Source organism: Aythya marila, assembly GCF_965140915.1.
Source record: "Aythya marila genome assembly, chromosome: 5".
Taxonomy (NCBI): Eukaryota; Metazoa; Chordata; class Aves; order Anseriformes; family Anatidae; genus Aythya; species Aythya marila.
The window spans coordinates 27,033,635-27,052,989 of record NC_139046.1 but is presented as its reverse complement, the minus strand read 5'-3'; the positions used below and the strand labels follow the sequence as shown (position 1 = coordinate 27,052,989).

At 47.3% G+C, this 19,355-nt stretch overlaps 1 protein-coding gene across 2 annotated transcripts in view; it reads right to left on the bottom strand.

Annotated features, from left to right (window-relative positions):
* The window catches only part of ADCK1 (aarF domain containing kinase 1), a 79,359-nt gene that overhangs the window by 1,223 nt on the left and 58,781 nt on the right, over window positions 1–19,355 (bottom strand). For both annotated transcript variants that reach the window (XM_082760810.1, XM_082760811.1), the window contains exons 7-10: window positions 16,355–16,471; window positions 4,982–5,131; window positions 4,537–4,734; window positions 957–1,150 (exon numbers count right to left, since the gene is read on the bottom strand). In XM_082760810.1, coding sequence (XP_082616936.1) covers window positions 957–1,150; window positions 4,537–4,734; window positions 4,982–5,131; window positions 16,355–16,471 — 659 coding nt within the window. The remainder of the gene's footprint in view (window positions 1–956; window positions 1,151–4,536; window positions 4,735–4,981; window positions 5,132–16,354; window positions 16,472–19,355) is intronic.

The window sequence follows — 19,355 nt, the reverse complement described above, 5'->3', positions numbered from 1 at the left end:
TTTAGAAGCAAAGGTTAACTGGGCCTTGCATTTCTCTCACCATTCAGACAAACTGCAGTTATTTCTTCTGCAAGGAGGAGGAACCTGAGGTAGGGGGAATGAATTGACTCACAGGTGGAAATCAGCTGCCTGATTCCTGTTCCTGGGTATTGAACACCAGCCTCATTGTCACAGTCAGCCCCGACACCTTGCAGAAGCAGGCAGCAGCGAACTGGCAGATCTTTCCTACCCACAAATACTTCCCAGTGCGGATGCTTGTAATGGGCACCCTGCCCTCTTCTGGGTTACAGGGCCAAACCCTAAAACCTTATCCCACGGGCTGCACCTCCATCCCTGTCCCCAGCTGCAGGGTCACACACCTGCCCTGTGGAGAGGCTGATGGCAGCAAGAACAGCACAGAAAGAGGTGTGTAACTGAGTAGGGGTCAGACCTCAGCAGATGCTCTAATGAGTGGGAAGGGTCCATTGCTAAGGGTAAGAGGTCAAGATCCAAGTCAGGCCTTGTCAGGGCCCTGAGTGGAGGGCCCTAATATGCCTTCATGGCTCTGGCTAGCCTGGGGCCTCCTCCACACACTCTGCTTATAGGCTCAGCATTCTCTGAGCTGAGGCCTGGGCCTTCAGTGCCTGCCCAGTACTGGAGGAGTACTTAGGTATGAGCACACTGACCTCCTGGCTTAACCTCAGCCCTGTCCTGTCCCTACAGACCTGTCTGGCAACCACTCTGCCTGCCCTATAGGTCAGCTTCCTCCTTTGCCCCTGGACCTGCCTTATCCCCGTGATGTTGCATTATGATATGGACTTTTGGTTGAACCTGGTCAGCATCACAGGGCCTGCCCTGCTTGCCTTGCTCAGGACTGGCCCTTGGCCTGCTGGCTCCTGGCTCCCAGGGAGCAGCCAGCCCTCCTGATCTGGAGGCTGCTCCATGTCTGGGCCCCGGCGCCTGGAGAAGACACTCACGTGGAAACAGCTCTGATGCAGCAGCGAGACATGTTGAGGAAGGAGCTGGCACTGGCCCGCGTGTGCAGGGCTGACTCGATCCCCCTTAGCAGGTCGTTGGTCTTCAGCAGCAGCAGCATCTGGCGGGGCACGTTGTTGAGGAGCTGGGTGATCTGGGGTAGGTAAGCAGCAGCATTGGACCGGATCTCCACATCCTGCAGTCAGCCAGGCCATGCCAGAAAGAAAGGAGAGAGAAGCTGAGAGTGCACGGGAAACCCCTGTCCAGACGCAGCCGAGATTTGGCAGGAGGAGACAGCGTTTTGCCAGACCATGACTCGGCCAGGTGCTAAAGAGCTCTTCCTGCTGTTTTGCAGCAGGCAGCTGGCTGTCCCCAGCACTCACTGCACAGGCACACAGTACTCTTGCTATATTCCACCTGCCCTTCAGTGAGATAAGGCCCCTTCACCTTACAGGCAGCATTAACAGTCTCTCAGGAGAACAGGGCGTTTGTTGCTATCTCAGCTCTTGGCCCAGGCAGACCACACCACCGTTTCATTACTGCCCTTGCAGCTTTCTGACTGAGTCTCACCTCAACAGACCCAATGCTGGCAGTGCTGCAAGTACCACAGGACTGCCTGGGAGGTCGGGCATGCTGCAAGGACAAGCAGGCTGCTCCCTGCCATGTGCATTTTGCTGTCCCATGCAACTGATGGCTTCATGATATACCAGTGGAGCTCTTTTCTAAGCTTAGCTTAGTCCCCTGTCTTCAATGCAGCTCAGTGGAGGTGTGAAGGCATTGTGCAGACTTTTATGCTAACCCAAAAGACCACAGAACTGCCATCTGTGTCAGACTACAGGTCCATCTAGACCCATATGAGGAAATCCAAAAAAAGTCCCTGGAACACCTGAAATCTCCAGAAACCAGCAAGACACATGCAAAGGGTAGTAAATGACTTCTTACAGGGAGTGAGGCTCCTCTGTGGGGGAGAGAAGACAGCTCTAAAACCTTCTCTTCTGTGGAGTGAGCGATGGCAGGTCTGTATTTCATGGTACGGGATGTGACACCCACCCTTTGTGAACTTCAGACTTATTACAGAGGAAAAGACCCACACAAATCTCGTGTGCAGGCCATGATGGTCAGAGGTGTATCCAGTTTACACACCATCATGTTAGTTTTGGTGTCGACACATAAATCTTTCTGTCCTGCCTCCATCACCAATCTAACACACAAATCTTCAGCAAGAAGACGCTTAGCTCTCCTAAACGTTAAATGTTTTGTTCCAGTATTTCTTGGCAGAAAATTCCTTCCTGATATTCTTATCTCTCATCCTTGCCAGCATCACTGCAGAGGCTACTTTATTTTCCATGCATAGATTTTCTTTTCTATTTCTTTCCTTTTTATTTTTAGCTCCAGCTGTTTGTACACATCACAAAGCAACCACAAGATCTGTCATCAGACCTGTCATTTTCTGTGAAGGGTGAAGCCTGTGCACGGAGGAAGAAATGAGCTATGCCACAGGACCTGAGAAAAGCCCCTTGGCTGCAGTCGCAGAGGCTGCTGCAGGATGCAACAAAACACAAACAAAATCTGATGAGATAAGGCTAGCAGCCACCCTGGGCGGTCAGCTGCCCGGCCTTGGCTCAAGGCAGGAACAACTACACCTATGGCAACCCTCACACGTTTGCCTAGCCTGCTCTTAAAACCCTCCAGTGATGTGACCCGCATCCTCCCCAGACCATCCACACCAGCATCTCTCTGGCCTTGCCATTAGATCCTGCTTTACTCGTGTTATTACCAAAATCTCCTTAGCTGAACTTTAAACCCATTATTTCTTGTCGTGTTTGCAATCTGTCTTTACCAGATTTGAAAATCCCACTTACATCTCCCCTCAGCCTGCACTCTTCTGGACTTTTTCTGCCCTAGCTTGCTCAGCCTTAGCTCATGAGTTGCATCTGCTTGACCATCAGTCCTTGTAGCTCCCCACTGGCCTCTCCCACTTTCATCAAACCTTTCTCAAGAGGCAGTGCCCCAGGCTGGACATAGCACACTACAGCTAAGATATTGTATCAGGAGGGTTTACTTGTCTCTCAGACCACTCTGCTGCCAATCCATCCTCAAGCACATTCACCCGAGCTCTGTGCTGATGGCACCTGCCTACAGGGGCACTTGGCTCTTGCTGCTGATACGATCTTTCCAATTCACCTCTAAACTAAGGGCAAGCAGCAGCTCATTTCCTAATGTCACAGTAAATCTGCTCAGCTCCCCATTATCTGCTGCAGGATTATCCAGTTTCAGCATTAATTGTGTCATACAGGCCAAGACAACAGAGTTGGCTCCATACAAGCAATTCAGCTCTGACAAAGTTCATTAGCCCACACAGTGCACCGTGCAGCCACAGCCACAGCTCTGCATAACTTACATGAGCCAGCTTAGGACAAACACCACTTGTGAGCTCAGGTTCAAGGCTGGCCTTTTGGACTGGAGCCAGCTCTGTGTAAATTCACTGTGGTGTCTCTGAATTTTCTTCTGGAGCTACCAGCTCCAGAACTCCACAGATCAAGCATAGATCTGCTGAACAGTCATTATATTATTTCTGATACGCAGAAAATTAACTCAACTAGGAAGCAATCAAATTACGGGAGGGGGTTCCGTTACCCCAGGTATCCGACCTACTCATTGCTGCGCGTAATGGTGAGCCAGCACAGCAAATTCAGCCCCATCCATCAAAACGAAACACCAACCCAAAGGAATTTCCAGGAGAGGATTTCACAGAACGATATTTTAATGCTACTTAAATTAATTTCATTCTATCTGCTACAAATGTGTGCAGATAAGAACAAACCATAGGATACAACATGTTTCTCCCTACAGACTCTGGTCCATTTCCTGAAATCACATCACTATAGGCTCACCTCTAAAAAAAGCACAGCTGGCAGGGGCTGCTACTATTCTTAAGGCAATGTGTGTGTGTCAGGAGTGCTAGCAGGCGTGAGAAGGATCCCAGCATGTGTGGATAGGAAAGCGGGGAGAATATAAGTGGCAATTTCCTAGATTTGTAGTGATTGAGTTGACAGAATCTGCAGTTAAGCAACCTTGACTCCAAGTTAATAGGGTTTCTGATTGGGAGGTAATTTCCGAGGGTTTTTAGGAGTTTGTATCAGTGCTGATAGTCATTTACATGAATAGTGATAATGCATTATCCTTCTCGTATCTTCCCACTAGGCCTTTATGTCTCCTCTACCTCACCCTATCCTCCTTGCTGGTTCCCTGCACAGCTGCATTAAACACTCCTTTTCATTTTAAGAAAAGGTTGATCTACAAATGTTTCTCCTGCCAGAACCGGTGAACACTTAGCCATTAAAATATCATACAAAATTTAAGCAGCCCATGACAAGTAAAACGGGGAGATTAAGTTTAGCCGCTATAACACACAGCGTAGAAGAATTCCTGGCTTACTCTAGCTCAGCTGCCAAGGCAGAATTTGCTATGGAGCTGCCAGGGGTTGCCCAGTATCACTCTGGTATCAGTGATACACGTGGTTAGAACAGGGAAGGTACCCAGAAGGAGGACATACAGCAGGGGAGGGCACACAGGTCCTACCTCGCTGGCTGAGACTGGTGACCGGTCAATGCCCCTGTTGACGGACTCCCAGGACCTGGCGGTGAGCATGCAGGCAAAAAGCGGGTACAAATCCCCTGCCCCGAGCCGCCGGCTGTACTTCTGCACCCTCTTCATGTCAGCCTTGATAAGGGCCTGCCACAGGCGGCAGTAGTCCATGCGGAACGACTCGCTCAGCACCTGGGGAGGGAGACACAGCCCTCAGAAGTTCGCAGAGGGCAGGGAACAAGGAGGAAAGCCTTGTGCCCCCTAGCCATGCCCTATCCCCCACCTCAGAGCCAGGAGATGCCCTTGGAGGGTTATGGGAGTAATAGGAAAAATGTATTTATGCAGGCTTTGAGGAGCAAGGCTGCAGCTGGGTATGCTGTTCCAGCCCAACACCCACCGGCAGCCCCACAGGGCCTTGGAAGCGCCCCCAGTTACACACCTGGTAGAGCCCGTGGTCCAGGAGGATAATGTGGGCCTTGCCAGAGGCTGGGCACTTCTTCACCAGCACATTGCCTGGGTGCGGGTCACAGTGGACAAAGCCATTCACGAAGATCATTTCACTGTAGAGTTTCCCCAGGTTGCGAGAGATCTGTAAGGAGAGAGGAGCGGGTCACACACTGCCACCCCCAGCAGGGTGCGTGCCAGGGAGGAGAGGGGAGGCAGCCCCTGTGTGCCAGCACGGGGGGGAGCAAGGGGCTGGCACATGCCAGCGTCCCCACACAGGGCTCCTGGGACCCCTCGTGCTGACAAATGCACGGTACGGCTGCTGGTGTCTGCTGCACAGGGATCCACACGGGGTATCACGAAGATGTTTGCAGGGTTAGGGGTTATTTGAGAACATTTTCTGGCAGGAAAAAGGGTAGGAATGTGGGTTAGGAATGAGGGTTTTGGTCCTGTGGGAAGGAATGGGGTTTCTGGTAAGGAGGAGGAAAATGAGATGGCAGATGGTGGCAGATAGACACTGACAGGGAAGGTACTGAAGAAGCTGCTGGGGTGGGTGAAATGCCACCTGCATGAAGACTCAGGTGTTTCCTCCACAGATGACAGCAGGGCCCGGTAGAGAAGGGGTGGGAGAAGATCAGCCTGCCTGTCTGCTTACCGGAATGAACGCAGGCTCCCTCTGCCCTCCCTCCACCACACTGTCCCCTACTCTCCCCCTTCCTTTCCTCAGTCCCACACTAATCTGATTTACGATGTCTGCGAAGATGAAGCAGCACAGAAAAGCTGTTTAAATCATCCTGTCATTGCCATGTCCCTCCATGCCACTGCTTCTCATCACCCAGAGATGTTATTAAAGTGAACATCTCCTAGGAGCTACTGAACATCCCCAGGACCTCAGATCAATCCCTCACCACACCAGCACAGCAACCTCTCACCCTGACATCCCACTGCTGGTCCTCCCTGCCGTCAGAAAGTGGCACAGTGCTCCACAGCAGAGTGCTGAACAAGCAATTAAAAGACAATTAAAAGTCAATCGTTATAAATGATTTCAAGGAGACACACGACATAAGCAGCAAACAGGCAGCTGTCCCCACAAGCGGAGGGGGCGGAAGAGGTAATGGTTATACCAACGACAGCTTGTCCTGCAGAAAACCTGACGGCTAGGAAAGGGCTTGCTTTACCCACCTGTGAAATGCAGCCACCTCTGAGAGGAGCACAGTGGCTGTTCAGGGAGCCACAGAACAATGCCACGGTACTGCATCAGGACAGGGCATGCGGAGCTCCAGGTCTGGCTGAGCCACCAAGAGCCCAGGAGAGCAGCTGGAAGCAGACCAGCCAGGTGCAGAACAGCATCCTGATGAGGAATGCCCAAGTAACTACAAGTGAGAAGGACACATGGGAACCCTTCCTGCAGCACAGCAGCAGGGACAGCTGTAGAAGCAGGTGGGACAGCCCCCCTTCCCTCAGGTGGCACCTGGAGCGACTACTGAATCACGGGGATGCTGCCCCATGCCAAATCACCCACGCAGGTGCTTCAGCTGTAAAATTTGAAAAGTCCAAAGTGCCAGGTGTTCTGACAGCCTAGAAAAGGGAAGTAGAACCTGGCAGTCAAGGACATGTCACATAGTTTGTCCTGAGCTAATCATTCATTCATGCAGACTCCCAGGGACCTGCACGCCAGGAGAAGTGGACCTGGACATCATGACTGCTTCAGGTGCAGGGCAGGTGTCCCCTCTTGAGCCACCATCAGCAGACAGGTTACTATCCTGGTCATAGCCTTTTACAGCCCAAAACACAACACAACAGAAGGTTGGGATTCATCTTCCCACCTTACCATGGGTCACCTTAGAGGGGTCACAGCCTTGCTCAGGGGTACAAGACAACCTTTACTTCCCCATCCCCTCTCCCTTCTCTGCCATACTTGTATTTACTTCACTAGAGTACAGCGTTGAATATTTCCAGTAGTTAATGCACTGAAACTAAACTTTACAGCTTCTTTAAGAGAGAGGAAAGCATTCCGTATAATTTAGTTAGCATACAGAAAATATGTTACAGGGATTTATGATAAAATAAAACAATCTTTACCTTTGAAAAAAATAAATTTACTTAGAGTAAGAGATGGAGCTGCACACTAAAGTATTTTAGCTTATTTTTGGCTGCTGACATACCTCTAAAATTGAAGAGAAATTAATTTAAGATAGAAAGCATCAATGCTGTTGAGTTCTAAACAAAAAGGAAGGCCATATTTCTAGAAACCAGAGTATAAAATAACAATAGTGACCCATCATTATAATTCAGACAAAAGGAATTCATGTTTCTAGAGCAAAAAGCTAAGAAATAACCACGATGCCCTTACATACATTAATTGCAATATAGCTCCACGAGTCATCGAAGACACATATACTATATATAGGACTTTTGGTACAGATGTGTCATGTGTCCAATGCTATAATTTTTTTACTTACATAACTTCATTTTCTGTACATAGTTATCTAATGTGCACTTACTGAAGTACTGAAACGTGGCTATTATTACAGGATTCTTAAACTTAGTACAAAAAGACTTTCACTAATGATTCAGAGAGGGAAAAAAAAAAAAAAAAAAAGGAAAAGGAATGTAAAAATTGAATTCTGTTTTTCTCAAAGTTTCCCAGCTTTCTAGCTCTACATCCCAAAGAGGCCAGAGAAAGGGGACTGGGACAGGAAAGGGAAAACTAAAAATAAAGGTAAATATATTCCTTCTTCAAGTTTTCATCTTTTTCCTAGCACTCACATCATCATTACACACAGCAGTGAGCAGCAACAAGTACCGCCACTGACACAGCTTGCTCTCTGGATGAGATACAAGGCTTTGCAAAAGACCTATGCATCTACAACCTGTGGAGCAGGTAATGTATGTTTGGTACAGTTCTGTGTCTGTATATTAGCAAAAATATGATTTCTTAGTATCAGGAAAAGTATATGTCAATGAGTGTTTGTTCATGCGTGGATAACTGTAGGGCTGTTGTTTCACGTGTGCTTGCTTTTTGAGTTTCTCTCTCTGAGACCTCAGTGACTACTGACAATGATTCCCAGTAATTTGCCTGGAGTGAACTCCCCTAAACTCCGAAGCACTCATCTTCTATTGACACCCTCTAAGCAGTGTCAAGAGAGATTCCCAGACAGGGTGCCCTAGGGGATCAGTTTGTCTTGGTGCTTGGAGTGTATACAGGCTCCCCTGGTCAGGGAAGACTAACAGCAGTACATGGTTTTCCAAATTAATCACCAGCCAACACAGTTTACCTTTTGAATATTCATAGAATAAGGTTCTTCAAACACTTGTGGAAAAGCAATTGGAAGAACCTGCCATCTATGTCACCAAACTTCCCACAGATGCTGACCCCTCTTTTCCTTTCTCCAGTGCCCCATCACTACTGGCCTTTGGTGCATCCTTACTGAAAACGCCACTGGACAAATAACTTACAAACAATTCACTTTGGAAGAATGCAGTCAGGTGAAATGAGAAAATGAACACATGAAAACCTCTGCTCAGGAGAAGAGTGGAATTCAGCATGCATTCAGGCTGTGTAAGACCTCAGGGTGAAGGTGCATAGCAAATTAGACAAAAGGTTGCAATGATTTACGGAAGCAAAGACCAAAGTAAACACACAGGCATTTTGTTATGACACAGTGAGGGCATCATTCCTTTCCCTGTTTATCATCCAACACAAGGTCCTTATAAATACCAGGGTCTCCCAGCATTGTTTGCTGCGCATGGTAAAAAAGAATAATGATAATCACCCTTGGAATCCTGCATTCACTTCAAGACACCTCATTAAGAGAGATGCAGACAACATGGAGCGAGTTTAGAGAAAGCAAATAAATGAGCAGGATGCAGGAAGAATGTACTTAGGAAAAAGATTAAAAGAACTGACGGCTCTGGAGTTGGCTAAAGAATACCAGAGAAAAGACGGTCTACCAATTTTAAAAGGCTTGAATACCAAGGAAACAGAGGCACTTGTAGCATTGAATGTGCTATGAGAAATACAACTAGGTAGAAGCAGGTGTAATCAAGAATAGGATAATTTAGGCATAACCTTATAAGAAACAATAAAAAAACGTGCCAGTCAGCAAGCAGAGCTGAGCTTGATATGTCAGATTGACACCAAACTCGAGCTTTGGCCCGAGGCACATCCTTGCCTATTGCCAGAAGGTGTGTTATTGCCAAGAAAGTTCAATCTGTCCCTCTGTGCTGCAGCAGAACACGACGACTACAGCCACCAAGAAAGCCTGTGTCCTCACCAGCCAACGCAAATAGCAACCTGCCATTGCCACGTGATATGACATGACCGTGACACTGTGTCAGGCAAACCACACCTTTTCCACCCAATATTTTAATATTGGAAAAAAATGCTTACAGGATATAAAAATGCTTGCTATAGCCTCCTTTAAGGTAACTGTACGGCATGATGAAGTCTCCTCTGAGCCTCCTTTTCTCTAGGCTAAACAACCCCAGTTCCCTCAGCCACTCCTCGTAGGACTTGTTCTCCAGACCCCTCACCAGCTTCACTGCCCTTCTCTGGACACGCTCCAGCACCTCGATGTCCTTCCTGTAATGAGGGGCCCAAAACTAAATACAGTATTTGATTTGAGGTGTGGCCTCACCAGAGCTGAGTACAGGGGGATGATCGCTTCCCCAGTCCTGCTGGCCACAGTTTCTGATACAAGCCAGGCCACCTGAGCACACTGCTGGCTCATATTCAGCCAACTATCAACCAATACCCCGCTGTTCCATTCCACCCAGCAGCTTTCCAGCCACATTTCCCCCAACCTGTAGTACTGCTTGGGCTTGTTATGCCCCGAGTGCAGGACACCACACTCAGCCTTGTTTAACCTCCTACAGGTGGCCTCAGCCCATCGGTCCAGTCGTCCCATATCCAGATCCCTCTGCAGAGCCTTCCTACCTTTGAGCAGGTAGGAGGTTCCTCACACCTGACCTGAGGTCATTCACACCTGACTTAGTGATGTCTGCAAACTTACTGAGGGTGCACTTGATCCCCTGATGCAGATCACTGAGAAAGATATTGAAGAGAACTGGCCCCAGTACAGAGCCCCAAGGGACACCACTAGTGACCAGCCTCCAGCAGGATTTAACTCCATTCACTTCCCTCTGATAACTCCCAGCATATTTAGGAAACTGTTCTCATTAGCTTTTAAGTGCATGGCTTTTCACTTGGTATTTCTCATTTTTATCCCTTTCTATCATTCAAGTCCTCAAGGCCACCAAGTGCAATTGCTACTTCAATCCTCTACAATGACAAAACGTCCCAAACTGGTGCCATTCACAACCTCTTTCACAAAGCTCTGTTTGTGTCAAGGTCATTACTGAAATTATGAAGATCAGTTTGAAGAGCAAACCTTGCAAAACTCCACTGTGATAATTCCTCTCATTACCATTGCCTCTATCAGTTTCTCACCTACTTTGCAACTTCCCTACTAATCCCCACCCTTTCTGTTAAGCTGACTCATACGCAGCGTACCAAGTACACCTACTGCATTTTTGTCATCTAATTCAGAGGACCCCAAGCCATAGCGCAGGTAGCAGCAGTGATGTATTTCTTCTTGTATATACAAGCCACCTCTTAACTAAACAGCATGCCCAGCTGACAGAACAACCTGATAATAACAAAGCACTGGAAAGTCCATCACAAATAAAAACCCTTACAAACACCAGGCTGATATGCCTAGTTAGCAAGAGAGAGATGAGTGAGTGCAAAACTCCTTTAGCAACAAGACGGCAGATATACCATGTTCACTGGTAGCTGCAATGTAAAAAACTGGCCAGAGTTATCCAGGAAAAGTCACTGATACTTTCCTGGCCTCCTGAGTAATCTGCAGCAGTCCTGGCTACGTGCCTCCAACTGACACAAAGAAGAAGGGCAAAGAAAAACATCATCCTGTGCATGGTCATTGTAGAGCTGATCTCACTGCCTGCCTCTGATAAGACCCAGATGAAACTGCCTGATAGGGCACTATCTTTTCTTGTCCCACCTCCATTTGTGACTGTCTCTTTAGATCAGGAGCAGATACTAGTCTCCGGCCTTAATTTGGCTGTAATATTTGCCAATTATTTTAAGACATGGCGACACTAACTTCTATTGATCTCATTAAAAGTAAAGGTCGTTGTGCAGCTCATTTCTCAGGGCTCAATATTAGCTCCTCAGGCCAAAAGAATAGCATTGATTTTGGAACCTTAATCGAAGGTTAATTGGATTGAAGAGCGTATTGGGTTTTTGCTTTCTTCTGCAGTTGTTATTATGGCCATCGTCTTAAGGGTTTGCTTAATCCTGCTAGTACAATCCTGCCCAATTAAACTGGTGTCAAATTAGCAAAGGGTGTGGATAGAGAAGAGCCACAATCTGAAGCCTGCTGTATGTCTCTGCTCTGAAATGGCTCTTGTCCATAGAAGATTAGGATGGTCACACACAAGAGATCCAATTTCACACTTTGTCCTCTATGATGCAGTTGTGAGGATCAAAACACAGCGCTCTGTAACGTAGCACTGTTGCTGTCTACTGATCTAGCAACACAGCAAGGTGATATCTGGACACATAAGATGTCATTAAGATTCTGGAGCAGCTTTTAGGGCTTCCAGAGTGTACTCCTAGCATGCCCCATACCCTCTTTTGGGAACTAAAGAAATTATTTTCCTGCTCGATGCCTCATCTTCTACTGCATTTAAATGGGAAGAAATATTCTGACTTAACTAGCCAGGGAACTGAGGGGCTAGCTTAGTAAGCTTCTACAGAGAAGACCAGTTGTTGTTCATTTGTTATTTGCATCTCTGTCAGGCCTGAAATGGACAGGGGGATCATTTTCCCTTGGCTTTAAAATGAGTTGTATTTCCTTGGATTTAACATAAAGCATCTTGCTGAGACTCTTGAGCAATTGATTCACACTTACACTTGAGACTGACTTCCAGTAAGAGAAGGGTTTGTGTGTAATTTAACTCTTTATGTGGTATCTTTGCATAGTTCAGAAGCTGGAAATGCTGGAGGTCATCATCCTTGTTTACCAGTGCCTTGTGAACTGTCATTAAGCTTCAGGCAAGAAGAAACGTAGGAGAATCTGTAAGGAAACCTCTCCCCAGACTAAATCAGCAGGTGCAAAGAGCAAGAATAACCATTTTCCCCAAGAACTCCACGCTCCATTTCATCTAACACTTGAGTTTTATAAGCACAAATACTTGAGACATGAGAGGTTTCCGTACTTGCACTGACAAAAGGATTCCACCCTGGGAAATCCCATTTAAATTTTAGCAGCCCCAAGCCAGCGGCTCCTGGCTCTTGGCAGAAGGGTAAATCCCACACTGAAAGCATATTTCAAGTTGCAAAGCTGTCAACCATCAGAAGGTAGCTGAGCTCTTTATTGAGCTAAGAGATATCATTGCAGTGAGGATTCCATTTAGTAACAGAAGGAAGCAAAAAGCCACAATAGGATGAAGTGACAGATGGCAATAATTGCACACAGTAGCTCATCTTAAGTATCTTAGCTGTTTGCTTTCACTTCTCAGCTGGACAAAATGTTTCACTGACTTCTGAATCATCCACAGCCCATGACCAGGCACTCAGTGAGCTGAAGCACACAGCACCATTTCCTTTCCTGACTCCAACACAAACCAAGGCAATCATGGTGAGCTCTCCACCTGCCTGACAGTACTGGCTGGCTAACCTGCAGGCAATACAGCATGTGCCACAAGCACACCTCTAAGCTCCACAGCTCCCATAGCCCGCTGATCCAGCAGCCTCTGTGGAGATAGTCAGAGCACCTACAAGGAGGAACAAGGAGGACCTATGCAGCAGATCAGAGATGATGTCAAGATTTGTATATGGATGAGGTCTTTCTAAATGGATCAGTTAAAATCAGAATAGGTGCAAAGTGGGCATGTGTGCCATCTGAGGTCTTCTTTAGAAGTCTTTGCTCTACGTAGCCTTCCTTTCCTCCTATGTATGCTACAAACAACTTGAGAGCCCCTCAGTCTACATTTTTCCTCCCTTCTCTGCTCTGCCCACCTCCTCCAAATATATGTTCCCAAGCAAGCATGTAACTTGTGTCTTGAAACAGGAACAACCCAGTTTCCAAGCAGCCCCTTTCTTAACCCTGGTCTTCCCTCAAAATTCACACCAGCTCATTCCCTCGTAACTCCCTTCTCCAGGCTTCCCTCCCATTGTCAATATCCTAGCTGCATTCTCATCCTCGGCTACACTTACACATGAATAAGTAACTGTTCCACAGGCAGATATTTCAGTGTTTGCACTTGTCTTTAGAAATCAAAGCCTTCTCTGATTAAATGCCATTACAGTCCAGCGCTTGGACGGATCCAGAGAGATTAATGTGCTTTTGGGCAGCTTTAATGATAATCCTGCTACAGACGGTATTAAGTAAATGTCAGTAACCTGGTTTGAAGGGAGCTTTCACCTCAGGGATCCTTTCCATTTAGAGGAGAGAGGCTCAGCTTGCTTTTCAAGGCTGCGTTGTCACACAAGAGAAATCCTGCTTAGTGAAGACTCGTATTCCTCTGCCCAGTAAAACAAAATGGAGTAAGATGATAGAGGAGTTGATAGATAGATAGATTGAGGTGATTTACAGGGAGCTAATGCATCTCTTAAAAGCCAGAATTGCTGTCTAAGTCACATCATACTTTTGAAACCTTTGTTGCCACCCCCTCCTCATGCTCCTTTCAGTGCCTACTGCCTTTTGTTCACTTTGCCACTATGCCATGAAGCTCCTTACCCATGGCATCAACAGGAGCAGCTGATAATGGACCTTGGTTGTATTTGTCTCATCTGCTGCACCTCACCAGAGAAGTGGTCTGGGGTGTGCATGGCTCCTACCATCTCCCTGTGGCCATAATAACAGACCCTATTCCCCATCACATGCTTCTGAGGGGCTTAGTATCCACTCCTTTGATTACTTCGTTGGCAATCAGTAAAAGATAATCATTAATTTTTGGGGACAGAGAGAGAAAAGAGACAAAGAACAGCTCAGCACAGGTACTGAAACTGCAGAAATGTCGAATCCTACAACTGAGCTGAGTAACATCATATAACTGACAGATTGCCAAAACTTCTGAGGCTTATACCTTGCTGTAAGAAAGAGCTTGTTGACAACTTTTTTTTTTTTTTAAATACATTTTAGACATCATTTAGAGACCAGCAAAATATGTTGTTTCCTTGCTGCATGGAACCTATTGTGCCAAGATGTCACAAAACAACCTTACAAAAGGGGTGGATGAACAAAAATAAGAGCTAAATTTTCATCCTAAATCTCTCCTATCGGAACAGATCTGCTGCCCAAGAACTTTGAGGAAGCCCTGTTCAAAATCTGAACATTGTTCAAGAGTCCTCTTGCTAATGCATCAGAACAAGCCTTTCTGCCAGTTTCAAGACTGAATATTGAGAAATATTCAGTTTTGTGTCTGAGTGCTGTGGGCTAGATTTGACCTCTGCCCATACAGCAGAAGAAAAGGACTTATGTAAGACATGTTCACTCAAAGAAACAACTCACTTTTGACCAGTTGTTCTGTCTGGGTGAATGGAGCTGACTGGGTGTTCTGCCATGGACGAGACTTTTTAAATCTCTTGATAACAAAGTACATGAGCTATCATATTCTCACGAGTCACACAATGGTGCTCTTTGCAGACCAGATGCATCATTGAGGTACTTACCTTGGTAAATACAAAGAAAGATCATCAGCACAAAATAGACACAGAGAAAGAATTGTGTCTACCTCTGAACAGCTGACAAACATCTCTCTGATGCCCTGCTGGGAGGGAGGAGAAATACAAGCGACCCAAATGTTCCAAATTCTTCCTGATGGAAATGTGAAAGAATAGAGACTGCACTATCTACAGGTGAGTCATTTAAGAAGTCCCTTTAATGAAAATGGACTGGACTTCTTGCTGGGAAGAGAAGGTCATTCACTACTGCCCACTGACCTTGGCTTGTTCATCACAATTAGAATGGAAAGAGAGTCTTAAAACCTACTTTAACCTTTGCACTTTCCTGTATTTCAGTGGAGAAACACATGACAAGGTGCCTGTCTTTTTGCCTGTAGAAGTTACTAGAAAAAGCCTAATTGGCTTCGGCTGGGTGTAAGACCAGAGGAAGAGGTGATCTACGCAGAGAAAAGGCAGGTTACTCGGTCCTGTAATTTGGCAGACCTCAGACTGACTTAGGGAGGCAGCTGAGAAGATACACATAACACTCTCCCCTTGTGGCGCATACCAAACTCACATTTCCTGTTCCCTGAAAAGTCTTTGGTATGTCCTAACCAATGCCACGTGAATTTTGCCATGGATAGAAAGGGAGTGGAGAGGAAGAAGAGCAGAGAGAGAGGAAGCGTTCGGATTTCAGAATTAAGTGTATGGACAAAGTACAATTGATTTTATGCTGTACCTCTTTGACAGCCAATCAACCAAGTGAAACTTTGAGGCTCATCAATAGGGCACAAGGGGAAAGGCAAGCAGCACTGCCTCAATCAGCACTCACGCACTGAGACGTGTGGCTTTACACTGTTGAATGACTCAAAACCCTTTCCCAAGGCATCTTCTCAGACCTTCTTGGAAGCAATGCCTTCTTTTCCTCAAGAATCTCTTAGCAACAAAGAATCCCCAGCACTCTTTTGACATCATGCCACACATACAAATTATTTCACTCACTGGGGAAATGTAGGTTCTCCAGGAATGGAATCTGGCAGCTATTTAATGAAGGGCAGCAAAACTTCACAGCAATATAGGACCAAGAAGCAAAGAAAACTGTACCCAGTTGCATCCAGAAGAAAGAGGGAGATTTTGGAAAGCAGACCAGAACAACACATGGCAGAATATTATGCAAACCACCATGGCTGAGATTCCAGCACTCCTGCAACAAGAATCACCTAAGGCCTGTAATTTACATCTCCTTTATAAGGAGACACAGCTATTGGGTTACAAAGGCTACATCCTGTGCTCTGGAGAAAGTTAATGCAGGAGAAAGAGAGGGGAGGACAAGGGACGAAAAAAGATCAGAACCTGAAGCTGTTCCTCTAGGATAACAGGAACTGCCATCTTGGAACAAGCCATCGGTGTATTTAATATAAGAGCATGGTTATCACTCGCAATCTGTCTCCTTGAAGATATCTCTAGCTGTGCAATCCTACAGGACAGTGTTCCCCAAAAGGGATTATATACTTTCCCAGGAGCACAAGAAACGAGATTTTTCAGATTAATTGCTCTGTTCATATCTGTATGTGCTGCTCCCTTTTCTGCCCCTTCCTGTTCTGTCAGTGTTTGTGTCCAACATCAGGTTTGCATTGCCCACCATGCCCAGTTCAGAAATGGCTGAGAACCTACCTCATTGACATCAATGCCATTCCTCTCCATGTACGCTCTGTCGTTCACCTGCCCCCCTTCCATGAACTCCATGAGAAGGACGCGCCTTGTTGAGAGCTCCCAGTAGATCCTGGGGACCTGAAACAAGAAAAGATGGGTCAGGTCAAATAACAGGCAGGGGAAGGAAGGAGAACATACCACACACAACCCAGGAAAGGAATAAAAAAGGAAGAGGTTGAAGCGAGGCCTTGTTTCTTTCCTGTGCACTAGGGAGGTAAATGCAACTATTATTGTCACTGCAGGCCTCTTCCCCAGGACAGCAGCAATGTGTGCAAGGACAATGCACCAATACAATGGCAGCAGAAAAAGTGCTTGTGCAACATTTCAGGCCCCACTTTACAAAATCTTCACCACTTCCCTCTCCCATTACTGTTTGATAGCTTTCTTATTTGCTCTGGAGCTCCTACAAGTGGCCTGTTTAGCACCTATTGCAACTTTCTGAATCATCCACTTGGCTCCTTTAGACAGGAACTGCATCTCGTTTGCTATGTACAGAGCTCACTTATGCAGCTCTAAAAATGATAAGCCATCGTCATAAATTGTATCTCAGCAGTGCCCCTTGGAACACAGACGCATTTGAGCTGACAAACCCTGTGTACTTAGGCCATCTGCAATCAAACTGGGAGAAAAATCAAGTGTCACAAATAAGGAGCTTGTCATAGAAACCCTGGGAGACCCTTAACTATCTTATTGCCAATGTGACACAGTAACGAGCATAAAACGTCAAAGCACTTTTCATTCAATCTGCAGTAAACCAAGCTGAGTGAGGTCTAAGTAAGAGGCCCTGTGTCACACCGGGAGGCAGTGACGCAGCATAAGAGAAGCCTTCACTTGGGCTGGCTCCCCCTTTTCCAGCCTCTCTCTCTAGCCCAATTCTGAGTGGAAGTTCCTACTGCCAACAGAGTCATTGATGAAGTTCCCTTTGGATATTCCTGACATCATTGTGCTCTCAAGCTGTCCAGGTTCAACTTCGCATGCAAAAGAAATCAGAGAGGTATATTTTACCAAGGACTTAAGGCAGCTTCATCCACCCCCATTACTGTGCCCCAGTAGAGCAGTAACACATTTTGGATCCTGCAAAGAGAGACACAGCCATACAGCTCTCTCCCCTCACCTACGTGACTTTGCCATAGACTCAGGACTCGCACACTGCAAGGATGCAGCACACTGAGGTAGGGCAGAAAAAGGTAAGGGATGTTGTCCACCCAGTGCAACCAAAGCCAGAGGAACCAGCCAGGCCGCTGTGGCTCATCAGTGCCGAGGATCCAGCACACTCAACGAGGATTCAGTTACTTGCAGCCATGGTGATTGCATACTGATGGACAGCTCCACCATGTTGCTCTCTCACTCCCCCTCCTCAAAAGAACAGGGAATGGGGGTTGTGGTCACTCCACAGCCCTTCACATCCACCACTCCTTCACGGTCACTCTCTGCCCCTGCTCCACGTGGGGTCCCTCCCACGGGATGCCGTCCCTGAACTGATCCTGCGGGGGCTGCCCACAGGCAGCAGCTCTTCAAGCACTGCTCCCACATGGCTCCGTACCACGGGGTCCATCCCCCAGGAGCAAACTGCTCCAGCACGGATCCCCCATGGGTGGCAGCTCCCCCCAGACCCCTTGCTCCTGTGTGGGCTCCTCTCCACGGGCTGCAGCTCCAGCCTGGGGCCTGCTCCTGCGGGGGCTCTCCATGGGCCGCAGCCTCCTCCAGGCCACATCCACCTGCTCCACCGGGGGCTCCTCCACCCATGGGGGGGCTGCAGCGTGGAGATCTGCTCCATGTGGGACCCATGGGCTGCAGGGGGACAGCCTGCTCCACCAGGGGCCTCTCCACAGGCCACAGGGGAACTGCTGCTGTGTGCCTGGAACACCTGCCGCACTGAGCTTGGTGACTGCAGGATTGTTTCTTGCTACATTTTCCCACTCCTCTCTCCCAGCAGCAGCAGTTTCTTTCCTTTGTTAAATCTGCTCTCACAGAGGTGCAACCACTGTCACTCATCAGCACAGCTTTGACCAGAGGCAGGTCCCTCTGGAGCTGGCTGGAACTGTCCCTTATCTAACACGGGACAGCTTCTGAGCTCTCCTCACAGAGGCCAGGCCACCCCAGCAGCTCTCCTGCTACCAAAACCTTGCCACATAAGCCCAACTGCAGCAGCCTTCCCAGTTTATCTGCATGTCCACTCTTTGCAGAGTTTAGTGAGAAAGCAAGCCAACTCCAAAACTAACAGTCACTAACAGTCCCCCAGCCCTTCCAGCTGCTGTGGTGTGCCTCCCAGACTCACGCATCCTTGCTGCCTTAGATCATTTCAGTTGACACTCATTCTTGTCTCAGGATTTACAGGGGCAAGTCACAGGGCTTACAAAGCACCATCGATGCTCTTGGAAACGCCTCTCTCACTCACAGATGAATTCTTCAGTGATTTTTTTAATTACTCACAGATGTTTGTCTGTAATGCCAGTGCATGGAAACAATTTATCTCTGGCTTTAAAAGCTCAACCAGGTTCACAGCACAAAATCCACTTCTCAGCTTTCCTTCATGTTTAGGAAAATTAATGATACCGGAGCCCAATTCTTCCGTTGCCTTTGGGTGATGAACACATCTCTGAATTGGCAGGTCAGACGGGAGGATCCATTATTCAGCCATCTCAAGCCATTTGTTACTGTTACACATATTGATATCATGATAGCTCCTTAACCCAGCAAGAAGGCGATTGGCCGTCTCCATGGGGATTTACTTCCCAGTATCCTAGTTACAGCTGCAACAGAGCTGCAGCTCACCAAGGTGCATCACTTCTGATAAGCGCCCACTCAGCAAAATCACTGGCCTTTGGTCTTCTGCAGCCTCAGTGGCTTTCAGCTATCTGTGTCAAGGGAAAGGCCGCTTCCTGCCCCTGGGCTCCAACAGGACTGCCCCAAACCTAAGGTGACAAGGAATTATAGTCCTTGCATGGAGGAAACAAGGAGA